Genomic DNA, 15,939 nt, shown 5'->3' with positions numbered 1-15,939 from the left:
TTCCACTACCTGTTTAACAACTTGCGACGTGCGCGCGTGGGTGGGGATGTGCCAAGACGAGGGGAGGGGCTGGCCTGTGTCCCTCTCCGACACGCAGGTAGGCACTCCCGAGGCGGCGACTCGCAAAGCACCTTCGATAACAGTAAACCCCGGACGAGGCGTCTGCGCTCCAGCGCTCTCCGGCACGCCTCATAAAAATTGCTGTTTACCAAAGCCCTGGAGATTGGACATCTGTTTCGCTCAGCTCCGGCTGGGGTGCCGGACCATTGTGCAGGCGACAGCGGCCCCCTGCATAGCCGTACAACAGGGCCCCATGCCGGCAGCATTCGTAATGGATTGGCAGGCGTCGCATCATAAACTTATTGGAACTCATTATCGCGGGTTCACATGGACTAAGTCTGCGGGAGGGTTCGCACAGAACCTGGGCGGGGGTTGGTGCGTGGCGCACTGGCGCTGAGGTTGGGCCCCTGGCAGTAGCAGATGGCCCTTGCCTCAGTTGCCTGCTTGCACGCTTGGGTTGTCGCCTCTGTAAGACCTCAATCATGTTGTCACCCTCACTGTTGAAGACGGACTCCAGCACTGGCAGGCCTGCATCCTCAGTGCGCGGGTGGCGTCGGCAGCCGACCATGCGCTGCGCATCCAGTACCTCTATGGGGGTGGCGGTGGCGGCGCCAGCGCCGGTGCAGGGGCTGTGGCACCTCCTCCGCCATTACCGCCAGTGGGGACAGCGGCGGTGGCGGTTGGCTGTTCACATTCGCAGCCAGAAAGTGAGCATTAGTTGTTGGCTTATCGTATGGCCTGCTTCCATGCATGTCGGGAATGCATCTCCTACCCATAACCATACCTTATGCCTACCTGTGGTGTATATGCAGGTCCTCGAGCGCACGGCGCAGCAGCTGGCTGGTGGGAGGCCCAAGGAGGAGGTCATTGTCGGCTGGGGCAACGTCGACACTGGCTACGGATGTTGCGTCAGCAGGTCAGGTCAGACAGAGGTCCAAACCGGGCGCTGCTGCGCCTGCTGGTGGACAAGTACACGCACCTGGTGGTGTACGTGGACGAGTACTACACCAGCCAGGTACGCATAGGACTCGGCATAGGACTCGGCAGGGGCCGTTATAGGGCGCAAGCACTCAGCTGCATATGAAACGTGTTAATGCAGGTGTGCGCAAAGTGTGGACAGCGTCTGCTCGGTAACGGGCAGCGCTGCCTGCAAGTTGTGATTCCGTTCTGTGGCTCGCGTGCCCGCGATGTCCAAGTGTGCCAACACTGCGGGACTGTGTGGGTAATAAGTCTGGCACAGGTTCTGTCCGGTTCGGGGGCCGGGTCAGGTATCAGACAGGCTCAGGTGCCGTCCGGTTGAACGTTGCACCGCAGGGCCGCGACGCCAACTCTGCGACGAACGTGCGGCATGCGCTGATGGAGATGCTGCTTGGTAGAGCGCGGCCTGCGGCCCTGCGCCGCGGCGGCGATGGTGGTGGTGGTGGAGGGCCTGGCCTCACCAGCAGCAGCAGCGGCGGCAGCAGCAACAGCGGCAGCAGCAACAGCGGCAGCAGCAGCAGCGGCACAGGGCCTGGCAGCAGCGGCACAGGGCCCAGCAGTTGCGGCGTGCATGTGCGTAGTGGAGGGGGCGAGCAAGGCCACGTGGAGGATGGAGGAGAGCGCGGCGCCGCCCAAGAAGCGGCGCCGGTGCTCAGGTGGAGGCCGGCCGGTGTCTGGTTAGGGTCTTTGCTGGCGAGCATTGCACAGCTCAGTATGTGATGGGCCGCAGCAGTGAGGAGTGTTGTGGCTAGAGCGCTTCCTGCTGTTTGGTTGTCCTGTGCTGGCTGTGCTTGTGCTTGGCAGCGGGACGTGGCTGGACGCATGGCGGGCCGTGCCTGTACAAACCGACCCCGGCTATTGACGTGCGTTGCGGAACTAATGCGTACGGCTATGTCCGGGAGATGAGTAGACGCTTGCGGCTTCAGACTTGATACGTGGCTCAGCCATTTTTTCCATGCGGGACGGTGTGGGTGAGTCCACTTTGCGGGCGGCTGGCAGGGTGATGGCTGGATGGCTGGGTGACTGGGTGACGGCTCAGGGGGGCTCAGTGGGGCCCGAGTGGGGCTCAGTCGTGGGCTCAGTGGGGCTCAGTGGGGATGACACGTGGATGACACGGCTCAGTCGTGGGCTTCAGTGGGACTCACTCACTCTACCTTCCTGACGGTGCAGGGACGTGACGTCAACTCCGCAACCAACATCCGGCACGCGCTGGTGGAGATGCTGCTGGGGCACAAGCGACCTGCATCGCTGCAGACTGGCGGCGGCAGCGGCGGCGGCGGCAGGGGCAGCGGCGGCGGCGGCAGCGGCGGCAGCGGCAGCGGCGGCGGCGCGTGCGCCCATCTTGGTAGCGGAGGGGGCGGGAAAGGCCACGTGGAGGAGGCGAGCGCAGCGCCGCCCAAGACGCGGCGCAAGCGCGCAGGCTGAGGAGCCGGCTGGTGTCTAGGTAGCGGTCCGCGGTGGGGCTGGCAGGGCATGCGTAGCGGCATGACAAGTAGTGCGGCTGTTGACAACTGTGCTGCGTCTGGCTACGGTTGGCTCTGCTGTGGCATCGCGATTGCTAGGCACCTGGTTTGGCTATGTGCCTGTGGAAACCGACCCCGGCTATGTCCGGGCGATGAGGATAGCCGGGCGATCAGGTTGTTCGGCCTCAGACTGTGGAGGGGCTCAGCCCCTTTTCCCGTGACCGGGGAACACTTGTCCATGCGAGGGGCCACCCTCACTTTTAAATCCGACGCTGTTATATATGTAACAGTGGCACCTACTGGTGAGGGATGTGGCTGGACGGGACCGCGGGGGTGTCGGTGTGCCACTGAACCCGGCGGGTACGCACCCGCTGCTTTAAGCGCGACAGGCAGCTTCCACTCACTCCAGATGATACCGCGTATCCCCCGGGGGAGCGAGCTTCCTGCAGAGCCTGCGAGGTCCCCTTCGCGCGTGCCCTTCGCGGTACCAAGGGCAAATGTGTCTCCCGCTTGCTTCCTGCTGGCCTAGTGCTGTGAAGTGCTGTAAGGTAGCGTCGCTGCTTTTGCTGCTGCTGGCGATGTATGGCGATACGGTGCGTGGCAGCCGCCACGCCCTCCTGGATGACGGACACCACGTCAGGCGTGGGCGGGGCGCCATCGGGCGCGCGCGGTAGGTCCCGCAGGGAGCGCAGCGCTCGGCGCACGTCCGGGGCAGCTCCTATCCACACACCCGGGCAACCCCTGCTACACACGGTCCATCCACCGTGTGTAGGTGGCAAAGGTGGAACGGGTATCACACACAGGCGGCCGGCAAACCTCCCACAGGGCTCCTACCCTACCCACGGAACTCCCTTAGCGAGCATACAAGTTGCAGACTTTTGCCGGCAATGGCTGCTACGGTGCACCCACCGTGTGTACGGTATGTGGCAAAGGGGGAACGGGCATTAAGTAGTAGCAGTACAAGTGCAATAGCAAGTGCATAGCACGCAGTCACTCTATGCAGCTTAATGCAAAACATTGCTGCAGTGATTGAACGTCAAGGGGGGGGCTGTGCGCGTTCAGGTGTACACTGTGGACATTCGGGACAGGCGTTGCAGATGGGTGCGTGGGAGGGGACAGTTCGTGCGAGATCTGTAGGGCAGGCACGGTTCTTGATGGGGGCGCCTGAAAAGACAGATGTGCGGACTGGAGGAGGGAGTAATTGGACTTGCTGTTCGCGCGACAGAAGAGGGAGGGATAGGCGAACAGGGGAAATCAGTAAGGATGTGGAGGGTCGGAGAACTAGGTCGGACGGGGAAAGTAGTGGGAGGAGTGGGAGAAGTGTCTGTGTGCCGGATGGGAGGCGGGAACGTCGCAACGGCCCGCTGCAGGAGCGAGCTGCAGGAGCGAGCTGCAGCTGCGCCTGGACAGCCGTCCGGGCGTGCCGCTGGGGTAGGTGCACAAGTTACCGGCGTCGAGGGTGTGCCACGGGTGCCACCACGAGCTGTGCAACCTGCGGGCGGTCTCCGCCTGCTGCGTGAAGACGTGCAGCAACAGCCGCTTCCTGAGCGACAACAGGGTCAGGGTCACGGAGATGACTCGGGTCTACATGAACCGCCACTGCAGAAGCAGCAGGCGTGATAGCGGGCGGCTGCGTGCTGACCGCTGCGGAGCTATGAGGAGGTGCAGGCGTGAGGTGCAGGGCTTGCTCTAATAATCAGGAACGCCCGCACATGCTCATCGCCGCATTCATGCCCATGTTATTCGCGCGCGACACCAATGCGGTGGCCAACATCCGCCTCACCACCGCCTGCCAGATGGTGGGACTGGCACGGCCGGCGGCGCTCATCGCACGCTCCAACCCTGGCGGTGGATGAGGAGGAGGTGCACGACAGAGCGGTGGCGGTGACGCTGCTGGCGATGTATGCGGGCGGCAGGCAGCAGGGGAGGCACGAGGGGAGGTGGCAGGCGCGCGCCCAGCGCAGCGCTGCGAGCGCCGGCAGCAGAGGTGGCGACAGGTGCTGCCACTGGCGCTGCTTCCGCAGCTGCATGCTGTGCAGCAGGGCAGCGGGGGAGGTGGAGGCGACGCATATGTAAAAATGCCGCCGTCCGGCAATACCGGTAGTCTGTCGACGAGGGGCGGCAGCTTCGGCGGCGGCTGATAGCCCTCATACACCCCGCTAACCAATCCCCGGTGGTCATAAACATACCTGTGATGGTTGAAGGTGGTCCCATCTCTGGATCGTGGCCGCTTCGTCCGGGTTGGGAGCGGCGCCTGGACGGGGGATGGGTCACACGAAGTAGGAGAAGATGCAAAGGCCGCGGACACGCTTACGTGTATGGCCTCGTCCCGAGGCCAGCAGTTTGGCCAGCACGCGGTGCCGCATAATTAGAGGCCACAAATAATTCAAGCGATGCCGTTGTCGCGCAAACGCCGCAGTGAGGCCTCCAGCAGTGCTTCTCCTCAGTTGCACATGGGCCCGCTTCCCAGGGCTTCCAAACGTGGCTATGACGATCGCATACAAGTCGCCGCCGTATACATGATGCTATGGTACATAACAGGCCAGGCAACCACCGCTAGCAATAAATGGTCAACTCCATGTTGGCGTTGACAGGTTACACCGAAGGCCCCTACCGTTTGTGCTTCAATTCTTGGTATCTAATCGATGTGCAGGTAAGGCAGTACCCCGGATTAGCCCAGGACGAGTGTCAGTTGGTAGACAGACTAGTGCTGCATTACAAAGCCCTCCACAGGTGCGACATGCGCCCATGACGTGTATCAGGGCCATCCGTGGCCGTGCGCCACCGCACCACACCGCCAACCCGCATCATGGTGTGATTGCGGTGTAACGTGCGGACAATGTTGACACACACCCGGGGAGAGTAGTCAGGACCGTGCGCGAGTTGGACCCTTGAAAACAGCAGCAGTGCCGCGTCCGCCTGCCCAAAGCCTGCCTCGCCCGTTACGCAACCCCCATAGTTTGCGCATTTGCCCGCAGTTGGTGTTTGGTAGATCTGTTCCAGTGCAGCTACGCCTGATGCCCTCGGTTGGACGGTCTGCCAAAATGGGCCAAAACCGTTGGCAGGCACTGGCATGCAACACCCCCCGCCTTAGTGCGTGCAAGGACACAGCTAGGCTGCGGGCTTGGACAAGACTTACGTCGTCAAAGGCGGAATAGCATGTAGGCTGCTGGTTGAGGGGTCGAGGAGAAGGCAGGTGCCCATGACTATTTTCCCAACGGGGGGAGTGTACATTATTGACTAGTGTTGCGGAACTAATGCGTACGTACATATTGACCCAGCACCGGGCTATCTCCTGCAACTTTGACAAGCTCCAATCCAGGGCAACGTAAGAGATCCCGTAGTACCTGTCGTGCATTATTGGGGGTCGGGATGGCTGCGCCAGACGAAGCAAGGGGGCAAAGCGGGACCGGAAGCCTAGGGACATGAACACACGCGTACACATCCCAACCGCAGCACGACACCGACAGGGTCCCGCCAAGTTTACCAGGCGGGAACGGCCCCACGCTTGCATTATCCAGCTCGCATACCATGTATCGAACACCTGTAGCGGGGTGATGCAGGGCACGGCTGCGCGGGCGGGGAGACCCCGGTGAAGGGCCGCTGTTTTGCGATGCCCGCCCAGCTCAGGGCGCCCAGCGAGGCGTCACTGCGAGTTCGCTGGCATGAGCGGAAATAAGAAGAAGACATTACTGGCATGGCCAAAAACACAGGTGTCATGGCGTGATTGCGGTGTTGCGTGGGGTCTGAGCTGACAGTGGTACATCCATGCTCCCGACGATTAGCTAAACGGGCGATCGCGTGCATTGGCCCCTCGTCCCATACCTTACCAAACGCCGACTGCCCGACACATTCATTCATATAGATGCTTGTATCCCTGCACACAGCTCCTGAACCGAACGCAAACTGACAGGCTCAACTCGCACGCGGCGTTCCATTCGCTTTTTGTTTTTCTTCTTCACTCTAGCATAGATTCACACATAAGTCGAGCTTTATACACATCAACTCGTCGCAGTTTCTACAGCGTCGAACTTGAGTCGAGCGGAGTCTCCGCCTGAGCGTCTTCAGTGCGGGATCACAACTCGACTCGTTCCACGCTGCTGTTTTGGTGGCGACTGGTCTCCTGGAGGTACGCGGGCTCGCGTCTTGAAGAAGGCCGACCCCAACGGAAGGCGCTTACGGCATAGTCGCCGATTTACCCCGCTGTCATGTTCCTAATATTGCAAGCGTAAATTCTGTATGATGACACTGCGCTTGGGCCACGTTTCTACACCCCGCGTTATATTATGGCATGGCCACGTCCAGTCGGCCTTTCCGAATGAATGCTCCATTCATTCTTGTTACCAAGACATGTATGTGTTGTACGCGTTCGAACTGCAGGCGTCAGCTCTCCAAACGCTGGACCCGTCAACCAATCCATGGTCGTCATGGCGCTTACACCTGCTGAGGCACGCGGTATTCGTCTGGAGGAACGAGCTCCGTCCATCACAACGCTTATTGTTGACGCAATGAAGTCCGCGTCCGCCTCCAGGTGCGTGTACTATTTTGGCTGTCAGCTGGCGGAGGCGCTTTATTGGCGGGTGCTGCGCACGCGCTCCAAGCCTCTTTCGCGCTGCCACATTATGTTTGACATGGTGTTTGAATTGAAGACCCGGTCCTTACAACTCTGGCCCCTTGCCCTCGCCTGGTTTCACGCCCCTGCAGTTCCGGCCCCGTCTGCCCCGCGGAGCTGCCGGCCTCCGCGCCCACCGCTGCCCCAAAGGAAGCTGCCGCGCTGGCGCCAGCTCGCTTTTCGGGTTTTTCCACGGAGGGCCCGGACGGCGTGACACGGCCGCAGCCCTCGCCCTTCGCCTCGGGCGACAGCCATGAGTCCGACACCGGTTCCCATAACGCCCCCGACGCCGCGCCGGAGCACCCCACGCCTACGGGCTCAGCGTCCTCGGTGAGCTCGTCTGCAACGTCCGCGCACGTGTCAGCTGAAGACCATGTGATTGCGCCGCCGTGCAACGACTCATTGCTTTGGGGCGCCGGCACCGATCAGCTGGCGGTCACGTCAGCCTGGGGCGCCAGCGCTGGTCGTTCAGCCGTGTTGATGCCCCTGTCCGCGCCGCAGACCCTCGTGTCAGCCCCGCCGCTTGGCTGCCCACTCCTCTCTCCCCAGGACCAGCAGCGGCTGCAGCAACTGCTGCCAGGCGTGCTGCAGAGCCTCCTGCCGTCGCTCCTGCCTGCGCTGCTACCCGGCGCCGTGGCTGCAGCCATGCCTTCCGCCTCTGCCGCCGCCTCCGCGGCGGCCGTGACCGCAGGCGGCTCCACCGCCGCCTCGGCCACCGCGGTCGCGATTACCTCCGCCATTGTGGAGGCGGCCCTCCCGGCGGCCCTGGCGGCGGCTCTGCCGCAGGCACTCTCTGCGGCTTTGTCGGCACTATTTAAGTCGGCCAGCGGCGAGGAGTCGTCCTCATCGTCGGCGCCGCAACAGCCCCAACTGACCGCTGGCGAGCGTCAGGCATCGCTGGACCAGCAGGGCGCCGCGGAGCAGCAGCTGGTGCGCCTGCTGTTCGGTGCTGAGGCCGTCGCTGAGGGCGGCGCCACCGCCCCGGCCCCGGCGGCTTCGCAGCCCGTGGCCGTTCCCAAGCCCAGCGAGCTGGACGTCGGCAGCCCGCACGGCTCCGTCGCCGCCCACTCGCACAACAGCGGCAGCTCCTCGCCCACGGAGCGCTCCTCCGCTGCCGTGGCCGCCGCTGCCGCCGGCAATAGCATGTTCTCCCGCCGCCTGTCGGAGACAACCGCCATTGGCAGCAGCGCCGTCGCCGTCGTGGCGGGCTCCGCCGTTACAGCGCAGCGCGCCATCGCCCAGCCGCAGCACGCACACCACGCGCATGGTCCTGTCGCTGGCGGCGGCAGCCGCAGCAGCGTGCACAGCGGCAACCACGCCCAGCACTGGGAGGGCGAGAGCAGCGCGGAGGATGCGCTCAGCACCTGCAGCGGCGACGCGTTGGTCACGCCGTCGCCCTACGGCGATGTCTGCTGCGGCAACAGCAGCGCGCCCGGCACCGGCGCCGCCGTCAACAGCAGCGCCAACAGCTTCCTCTTCTCTGGCAGCAGCCAGGCACAGCTGCTGCCCACCGGCCTGTCCGGCTCCAACATCGACGGCCTGGGCGAGGTCAGCAGCCTCTACTCCATGAGCGGCCGCGACGACCTGCTGTCTGGCAACGGCAACGGCCCCTCACCGGCGGAGCTGCTGATGGCCGCGGCCGGCCGCGTCAACGGCGGCAACAACGCCACCATGGCGCTCCTTGCGCAGCACCAGCACCAGCACCAGCAGGCGGCCGCTGCCGCGGCGGCGCAGCAGCAGCAGCAACAGCAGCAACAGCAGTTCCAGCTGCAGCAGCTGCAGGCGCTGGTGGCTGCGGGCGCTGCCGGGTCGGACCTTGGCGCGCCGGCATCACCGCCGCTGGGCCTGGCGCCGTGGCGTCGTGATACGGACACGGTTGCCGACCTGTGGGGCCAGGCTGATGCCGACTCACTAAGCTTCGCCGCCGCTTCTCTCGCCCTCAACCAGCAGCAACAGCAACAGCAGCAGGCCGCGGGTCTATTGCAGCAACAGCAGCAGCAGATGCTGGCGCAGTCGCTTGCGGCGGTCGCGGCAGCGAACGCGGCTGGCCGCCAGCTGCGGGCTGAAGACCTGTTGGCGCTGGGCGGCAACCCCGCCGCCGCGGCGGCGCAGCTGGCAGCGGCTGCCGCCGCAGGCGGCGCCGTCACCAACTCGCCCGACCTGTCGACGTACATGGACGCGGCGCTGCGGCGCATGCTGCTGGTGAGCCCGCAGGTGGCGGCGGAGCTGGCGCGCGTGTGCGGCGCCTTCAGCGGCGCGCAGGCGCAGCTGCACCACCTGTGCTGCGTCATTGCGGAGCAGCTCCTGGACGTGGCGGCGATGGCGCCCGAGGTGGCGGCGGCGCTGCTGCGCGCGCTGGCGTCGCACCGCGCGCGCGGCGCCCAGGCCACTGACGTGGACCCGCGCGTGATGGGCCGCATCCTGCAGCTGCTCAGGTGAGAACGCAGCCTCAATGTGCATGCCTGCCACGTCTTTTGACAGTACACTTGAAGTTTTTACTTTGAACTTCTTTGGCGTTCCAACAGTTATTGACAGTCGCGGTTTCGTGGTTTCTGCTCTTCTCCCCATAGGGCTGGTCCCGCTGGCCGGCAGTTGTGCCTGGTGTCTCTGGAGCAGTGGGTGGACGGCCTGAGCCGCATCCACAAGCGCCGCGCCTACCTGGACACCATCTTGCACAACTACCAGCTCACGCTCAAGCGCCTGGTGCAGGCCATGGGCCACCAGGTACGCGGCTCCGTGTCCCGTGCGCTATGCCCCGATTTGGACCGGGAGACGAAAAGGCAGTGGGGAGACGAAAAGGCAGCGAATGTGTAATTATCTTACGTTCCTTTGTAAACAATGCCGCTGCCGCCCTGTGCCCGCCCCCCCCCCCCCCGCTGTAGGTGCACGCCGTTAACATGTCGCTGCCGCGCCAGCTGCTGAACGACCTGTCGCCGCGCGCGCTGCTGCTGCTCACCGCCGAGCTGGCGCCCTACCCGCTGCTGCAGCCGCGGCGCTGGAGCGAGGAGATCATCTGGGCCATCAGCCAGATGCACACCATGGGCGTGGACATGCCACTGGCACCCGGCACTCCCGCCGCCGCGCCCGCCGTCGCCGGCCAGCAGCCGCCCGTGACCACCTTCCAGTGGGAGATGCGCCGCGCGCTGTCGGCCACTGCCGAGGACATTGCCGCTGCGGGCGGCGCCGGTGGCTCGCCGACCGGCGGCAGCTCGCTGGCGGCTCAGCTGTCGGGCCTGGGTCTGGGCGGTGCGGCGGGTGCGGCGGGCGTCGGTGCCAATGCCACCTGCCCTAATGGCGCGGTGCCGTGGGCGGCGCACGCGGCGCTGCACCGCCACCTGCTGATGGGCCTCCGCCGAATCCAGTCGCGCTTCTTCAGTGAGCGCCTGCGCAAGGTGCACGGTGAGTCTTATGGGATCGGACCTACTGTCACTGAACCGGACTGGGCGCCCTGCGTCGTCTTAGCCAGCTGCTCTCCTGCACCCTCGCGAGCCTCAAGCAAAAGACACTTCGGATGAACAATTGTTTTTCCGATACTTACTACTCTCGCTCTTGAATCCGTACAGGCCTGTACGGCGAGGCGGTGGACTCGCTGCTGCGCACCTCGCTGCCGCAGGACGTACTGGTGCCTGAGCGTGAGATGGTGGTCCTGGTTTTGGTGCTGCTCATGCTCGAGTGCCGCATGCGGCCGGAGGAGTTCGATGCCGCCTTCGCGCGCGACCTGCAGCGCTGCCTGGCTGTGTCACCGGTGGAGGAGGTGGCTGCGCGGCTGCGCTGCGGCCTGGTGCCCGACTCGCCGCTGCGCATGGACCCGCACAAGAGCCGCGCGCTGTCGCAGCTGCTGAAGCTCGGCACCCTGGGCGGCCCGTTCTAAGTCGTCCTGGTGATGCTTACTGCGTGCATCAAGGGTAGGATATTCTGGGCTATGCGCGAAGGTGGATGACCAAGCCGCGCCTACAAGGCTGCAAGAATGATTTCGCAAGGCTGGGTACTGGGGGCACGAGGGGCATCGAAAATGATCGCAAGCGGTGCCTCAATTTGTAGCGAGCGCGGTGCGTGCATGGACCTCACCATCAGCCCTATCGTTGGCTGGTGCGTAACGTGAATTACTCATGTGAGTCATGATGACTCCAGGTGTACGAGGGAGTTTTGACGAGGGGCTCTGGTACCACGAAGAGGTGACAACTCCTGAGGGTGCAGTTTTGGGTTCCGAGGTTGTCTTCGTGAGTGGGGGCCGTCGACGCACTGCTTTTGGGGTCTGCTTGGCGCCTTAGCTGGGGACTATTGATTGCGCTCGTCTCGAGCAGGCTAAGGAATACGTCACCGGACAACCGCCTGAAAGGCTGAAGCATCTGCGCCTTTTAGGGTATTGCGGGTTCATAGCATTCTTTGTTGAGCATAGCTGTCGTGAGGGGGGGAGGGGTGGTCGCGAGTTTCCTAAGGCTTGCCTGGATAACAATTTACGGGGAAGGGAACGCGAGCACGACTGGGTGTGGAAGCGATGGTCCGCGCACGGTGGTAGTGTAGAATGCCTTGCGGGCGTACCTTGCTCATTCAGGAAATAAGCACACGTGCGCCGCGCGCACTCGGGGTATGTCCACACGCTATGGGTCACGCTGGGTTCGGTTGGAAGTTTGTGGTTTATGCTTTTTGGTTTACTCGACACCAAACAACACGTGTTGTAGCCTCCTGTCTGTGGTGCTCGTCTGATTAAAGCTAGGTGGGCCTCCGCCGCGCGGCGAGGCCGGCAGGGCAAATTACTACACGCTCGGTCCATGGTCACATGCCAGCACTATGGATTCTGTCGTTTGATTGGGTTTTGCACCCGTGCAACCAAGGAGTATCTTATCCAACACGGATTAATGCGAATCAACCGAGCACAGGCGAAGGACCACGAGAGTGTGAACTGCGGCCTGGCGGATGGACGGAGGGCAAGCATGGCATTGGGGCATAGACCGGGGTGCACACTGGGGAATGTATGGTTGCTACTAGTATCTGATCGGCCGTATGTGCGATACGCGCCTGAAGGCCGTAAAGTAAATGATCGAAGGTCTGAGGGGTAAGGGTGGGCATTAATGCTGGTGTGGGTCCGTTGTTGCCGCGCGGCCTGGACATGCAGGAGCGTGGCTGCACGCAACCTGTTGCAGCGCCGGCGCGCTGTGTGGTGGCGCCCGGCAAATATGGAAACGGTACTGCAAGCATTACTACCTGCATCGACGTCTGAATTCTTGGCGATAGTTGGTAAGGAGTGATGCGGGGGTTACGGTGGTGGTATGTGGGCGCTCTTCTGTGTTGTTCTATTGCCTCTACATCGAATCTCGTATCCGATATAGGCATCAAGTGATGCAAATCGGCTCTGTGAACTGCTATTGTGCATGAGAAGCGCGCACGTGCTTCTAGCACGTGTCCGCAACCTGCATTGTGGCGAGAGAAAGATGGCTGCGAGTTGGCTGGATGAGGAAACAAGATTACGGACATGCAACCCAGGCTTGTCTTGCATGCGTGGCACCCGCGCCTGCCATACTACGTTCGTGCTCTGTAACACTGGCTGATGATGTCTTACAGGATTAGAAGTGTGCGTTACTTTCTCCACGTAACGAGACTCGTCTGAACCAGCCAGCAAAGCACAAGAAGACGCACCAGGTGTAACAGCCCATCCAACCCCCCGAGAGGCACTACTGCCGCCCAGGGGCCTCCCCTTGCGCTGCCGATCCCCGTCTACCAATTCCACCTTTGATGCTGTTATATGCATAGCAGATTGGCAGGTCAAAACCGCCAGTTTGCGGGCAAGTGGGCGGCAGTGGCAAGGGCAAGGCGTGCCCGCGAGCATGTGTGGGGGTGTGATGGGACAGGGTTCAGGCAGGTCGCTCCTAATGTACGCTGACGATGTTTCGCTGCTAGCCACCACCCCTGAGCGTATGCGGCACCTGTTGTCACTTGTGGATACTTTCTGCGAAGCATTTGGTATGAAAGCAAACGTCGCAAAGTGTGAACGTCTGGTGTTCACTTCAGACGACCAGGAGCGTCGTAGATTGAACGATGAGTGCAGTGGGCTGCGGTTGGCAGGGCAGCCCATCCCTGCGGTGGACAAGGCACGGTATCTGGGACTAGTCTACGGCCCTGGACGTGCTTTTGCCGCCTGCAGAGAGACGCTATGTGAGGCTGCGCGGCGTGCTATGTACTAATACTGCTACTTACTAATAGATTAAACCGTTTGAGGATTTTCTCCCCCGACATACGCATGCGTTGTTTTGAGGTGCAAGTTCGCTCCATCCTAGCATATGGTTGTGAAGTGTGGGGACCCGACGTATTAGCGGAAATGCTGGACGGCGGCCCACCACCGCGGCGGCGTGACAGCAATAACCCGGCGCACGGACCGTTTGAAGCATGCCTGAAAGACGAGGCCGTCAAATTACAAGTGCAGTACATGAGGATGACAGTGGGTACGAAGCGACCATCGCATCGCCTGCTGTTTGCTGAATTAGCACAACTACCACTCCATTTCTTTTTCGCCAAGCTTTGCATTGGATTCTACAACAGGATTGCCGTGCAGAAGGATAGCCTAGCTCACGATGCACTAATTATGCTGCCAGGGTATATGGTCAAAATGGACCTTTGAAAACGACCCTGGGTCGGCCTGACGTACTCTCTGGATACCGCGTTTGGCCGCCCGCGAGTTCGCGAGATGGAAAGCCCCGGTTACGCAGACCGCCAAAGTCGCGCCCGTTTGGCGAGCTTGCCACTGGAGCGCAATTTCATTGTTTTGCCATACTTCCTCAATTATGCGATTTGCGAGCCGCGAGCTCGTGCAGACCAAAGCCCGTCTTGCACAGTTTTCCGCAGTTTTAGGGCGTGCCCGTTATAGGTGCGGGGAAAGAAAATCATTTACAGGCGGTGCCCATTGCGAGCAAATATTGAAGCGAGCGTTTTCGTGAGGTTCTGGATTTCGCTTTCGTTTTTGTTGTAACTTCGGTACGCAATGCACTTGTGGGCTTGTCTTATGAGCCTTTAATTTGTGACAATTCAAAAGTTCGAAAAACCTTGCAACCGGTCGGACTCAGTGCCGCGACCGCGCAAATTCCCTACACCCCGACTCAGCCTAGACACATTCACATGTCACTATTGTTCCTTAGCATACGTTTAGCCTTTGGACTGGGGCTCAGAGCGTTCCGCGCCGGACATGCATTGGTCAATTGGCTAACGCAGTCGCGCTCACCAGGACTGAGCATGTGAGCCCGAAAGCTTCCCGAATGGTTGCATAAGAATGGCTGCTTCTCGTGCCTGTCCAGAGCCCTCCGGGTGGCTGGGGAGATGCCCCAGAACCCCCAGCATGCGACATGCAACACTTCTGACGTTCTTCGGCCTAGCCATGTCATATCCTTAGACGACAACGAACGTGCCAACTCTGCAGCGGGACCTACAACACTGCCTGTGCAAGAGTGTGAGCCGGCACGAGACCCATGGCCGAGACCCCACATCCCACCGAGACCCCACAGCCACAATCGCCAACCGCCCCACGTGCCTCCCCTTGCCCCGCCGACCGAGAAGCAGCACACCCAGACCGAGATCTTTGATGAAGTACAAGACGCGTTAGTACACCCAGAGGGAGATGGGTGGTGTGCACGGCTTTTCCGTTTTATCTCAGCGCATGGCGTAGACGTATGGCAAGGCCGTATGCACATGATCAGGCCGGAAAGGGAGGAGAGCCGAGCAGGTAGCCCGCTGCCTGAAGGGCAAATAGTATCCGCCTTTCGAGAGAGTCTAATGAAGGCGTGGAAGCACGAGCGGCTGCAGTCTGAGCCAAGCACTTTCCCATCAGACAACAAGCAACCAGGCGTGCAGATGAGCAAGTACAAGCATTGGATGGGGCTGTGTGCGGAAGGAGCGGCACCACTGACCATGCAAGGGCACAGTAGAGCATTTATACCAGTTGCGCACCACAAGGCCTTGATGAGGTTCCGCCTATGCTGCTGGCCGCTTACTGCCAACCGCGCCTATGGACGACCTAGGGAGGAGAGGATTTGCCCGCTATGTGTTGCAAATGAAGTCGAAGATGAGAATCATGTGCTCATGCGGTGTACGGCCTACGACCAGTTGCGTTTGGGTAGCGAGATCGATTTTACAGGCGGAATGCAGGCCGTCATGCAGAATGCGGACCCAGCCAGGTTAGCCGCGTTACTAGATTCCATTTGGGAGCACAGGAGCATAAGCACCCCCATTCGGGGACCAAACTAGCTGCATATATAAGTGTTGCAGGCGTTATAAGGGCCCCCCGGCCCGGGCCTAGGTTTCTACAAGGACAGGAATGCACGTCGTGCTCACCACCTTGTAACCACACACAACACAACAGGTTGGCGAGGTCCCATCGGGTGCAGCTGACGCCCATACCCCAAGCAGACAGCAAAGAGTTTGCAGCGGCAGAGCAGGAGTGCATGGCTGGTTGAACGCGAGCATGTGTGGGGAGCAGCCGGCAGGGAAGCTGCTTGCCAGGGCTGGACGTGCATGGACAACATGGTAGTTGACGCGAGCTGGGTGGCTGCGCGCTTGCGAGCGCGGGTACCGGTAGTTGCGCGGGCGGACGGCTGCGCTGGCGCGGTAGCAGAGCGCGCGTGGCTGGCTGTTGCCGCACGGTGCGGCTAGGAGCGGACAGTTGCATGCGTGCGGCGCTGGCTGGTAAAAGATGCGTGCCGCGCTGGAGTGGCAGATTCGTAGTTGGATATCCGTCCCCTCCCACCCATCAAAGCGGAACGCCCTTACTGTCTCCCGTTTACCACCGAACGCGCACAGAACCCCCGATTGGCGTTCCATCTGGCGGGTTGGTCAGCTACT

General features: G+C 61.8%; 3 protein-coding genes across 4 annotated transcripts; 2 read left to right on the top strand and 1 right to left on the bottom strand.

Annotated features, from left to right (window-relative positions):
- Nucleotides 1-17: 17 nt before the first annotated feature.
- On the top strand, nucleotides 18-4,203 carry CHLRE_02g086350v5 (uncharacterized protein). Its single transcript, XM_043059339.1, has 5 exons — nucleotides 18-767; nucleotides 873-1,075; nucleotides 1,375-2,009; nucleotides 2,209-2,803; nucleotides 3,327-4,203. Exons 2-3 carry the CDS (start codon nucleotides 962-964, stop codon nucleotides 1,756-1,758), a joined length of 498 nt encoding a protein of 165 aa, XP_042926973.1. The 5' UTR covers nucleotides 18-767; nucleotides 873-961; the 3' UTR covers nucleotides 1,759-2,009; nucleotides 2,209-2,803; nucleotides 3,327-4,203.
- Nucleotides 4,204-4,205: 2 nt separating this feature from the next.
- On the bottom strand, nucleotides 4,206-5,167 carry CHLRE_02g086326v5 (uncharacterized protein). Its single transcript, XM_043059338.1, has 3 exons — nucleotides 4,816-5,167; nucleotides 4,691-4,755; nucleotides 4,206-4,532 (listed from the first exon to the last, which is right to left on the bottom strand). Exon 3 carries the CDS (start codon nucleotides 4,529-4,531, stop codon nucleotides 4,241-4,243), a length of 291 nt encoding a protein of 96 aa, XP_042926972.1. The 5' UTR covers nucleotide 4,532; nucleotides 4,691-4,755; nucleotides 4,816-5,167; the 3' UTR covers nucleotides 4,206-4,240.
- A 1,150-nt stretch (nucleotides 5,168-6,317) lies between these two features.
- Nucleotides 6,318-13,612, top strand: CHLRE_02g086300v5 (uncharacterized protein). 2 transcript variants are annotated; one of them, XM_043059337.1, is made up of 7 exons: nucleotides 6,318-6,630; nucleotides 6,882-7,032; nucleotides 7,206-7,443; nucleotides 7,663-9,548; nucleotides 9,684-9,837; nucleotides 9,996-10,512; nucleotides 10,677-13,612. In XM_043059337.1, exons 2-7 carry the CDS (start codon nucleotides 6,929-6,931, stop codon nucleotides 10,982-10,984), a joined length of 3,207 nt encoding a protein of 1,068 aa, XP_042926971.1. In that variant the 5' UTR covers nucleotides 6,318-6,630; nucleotides 6,882-6,928; the 3' UTR covers nucleotides 10,985-13,612. The 2 variants fall into 2 exon arrangements, with proteins under 2 accessions (XP_042926971.1, XP_042926970.1); XM_043059336.1 differs by having other exon boundaries at nucleotides 7,615-9,548.
- Nucleotides 13,613-15,939: the final 2,327 nt, after the last annotated feature.

This window comes from Chlamydomonas reinhardtii, chromosome 2, assembly GCF_000002595.2.
Source record: "Chlamydomonas reinhardtii strain CC-503 cw92 mt+ chromosome 2, whole genome shotgun sequence".
Lineage (NCBI taxonomy): Eukaryota > Viridiplantae > Chlorophyta > Chlorophyceae > Chlamydomonadales > Chlamydomonadaceae > Chlamydomonas > Chlamydomonas reinhardtii.
The sequence above is the reverse complement of the archived record's forward strand: the minus strand, read 5'-3'. Positions and strand labels throughout refer to the sequence as shown.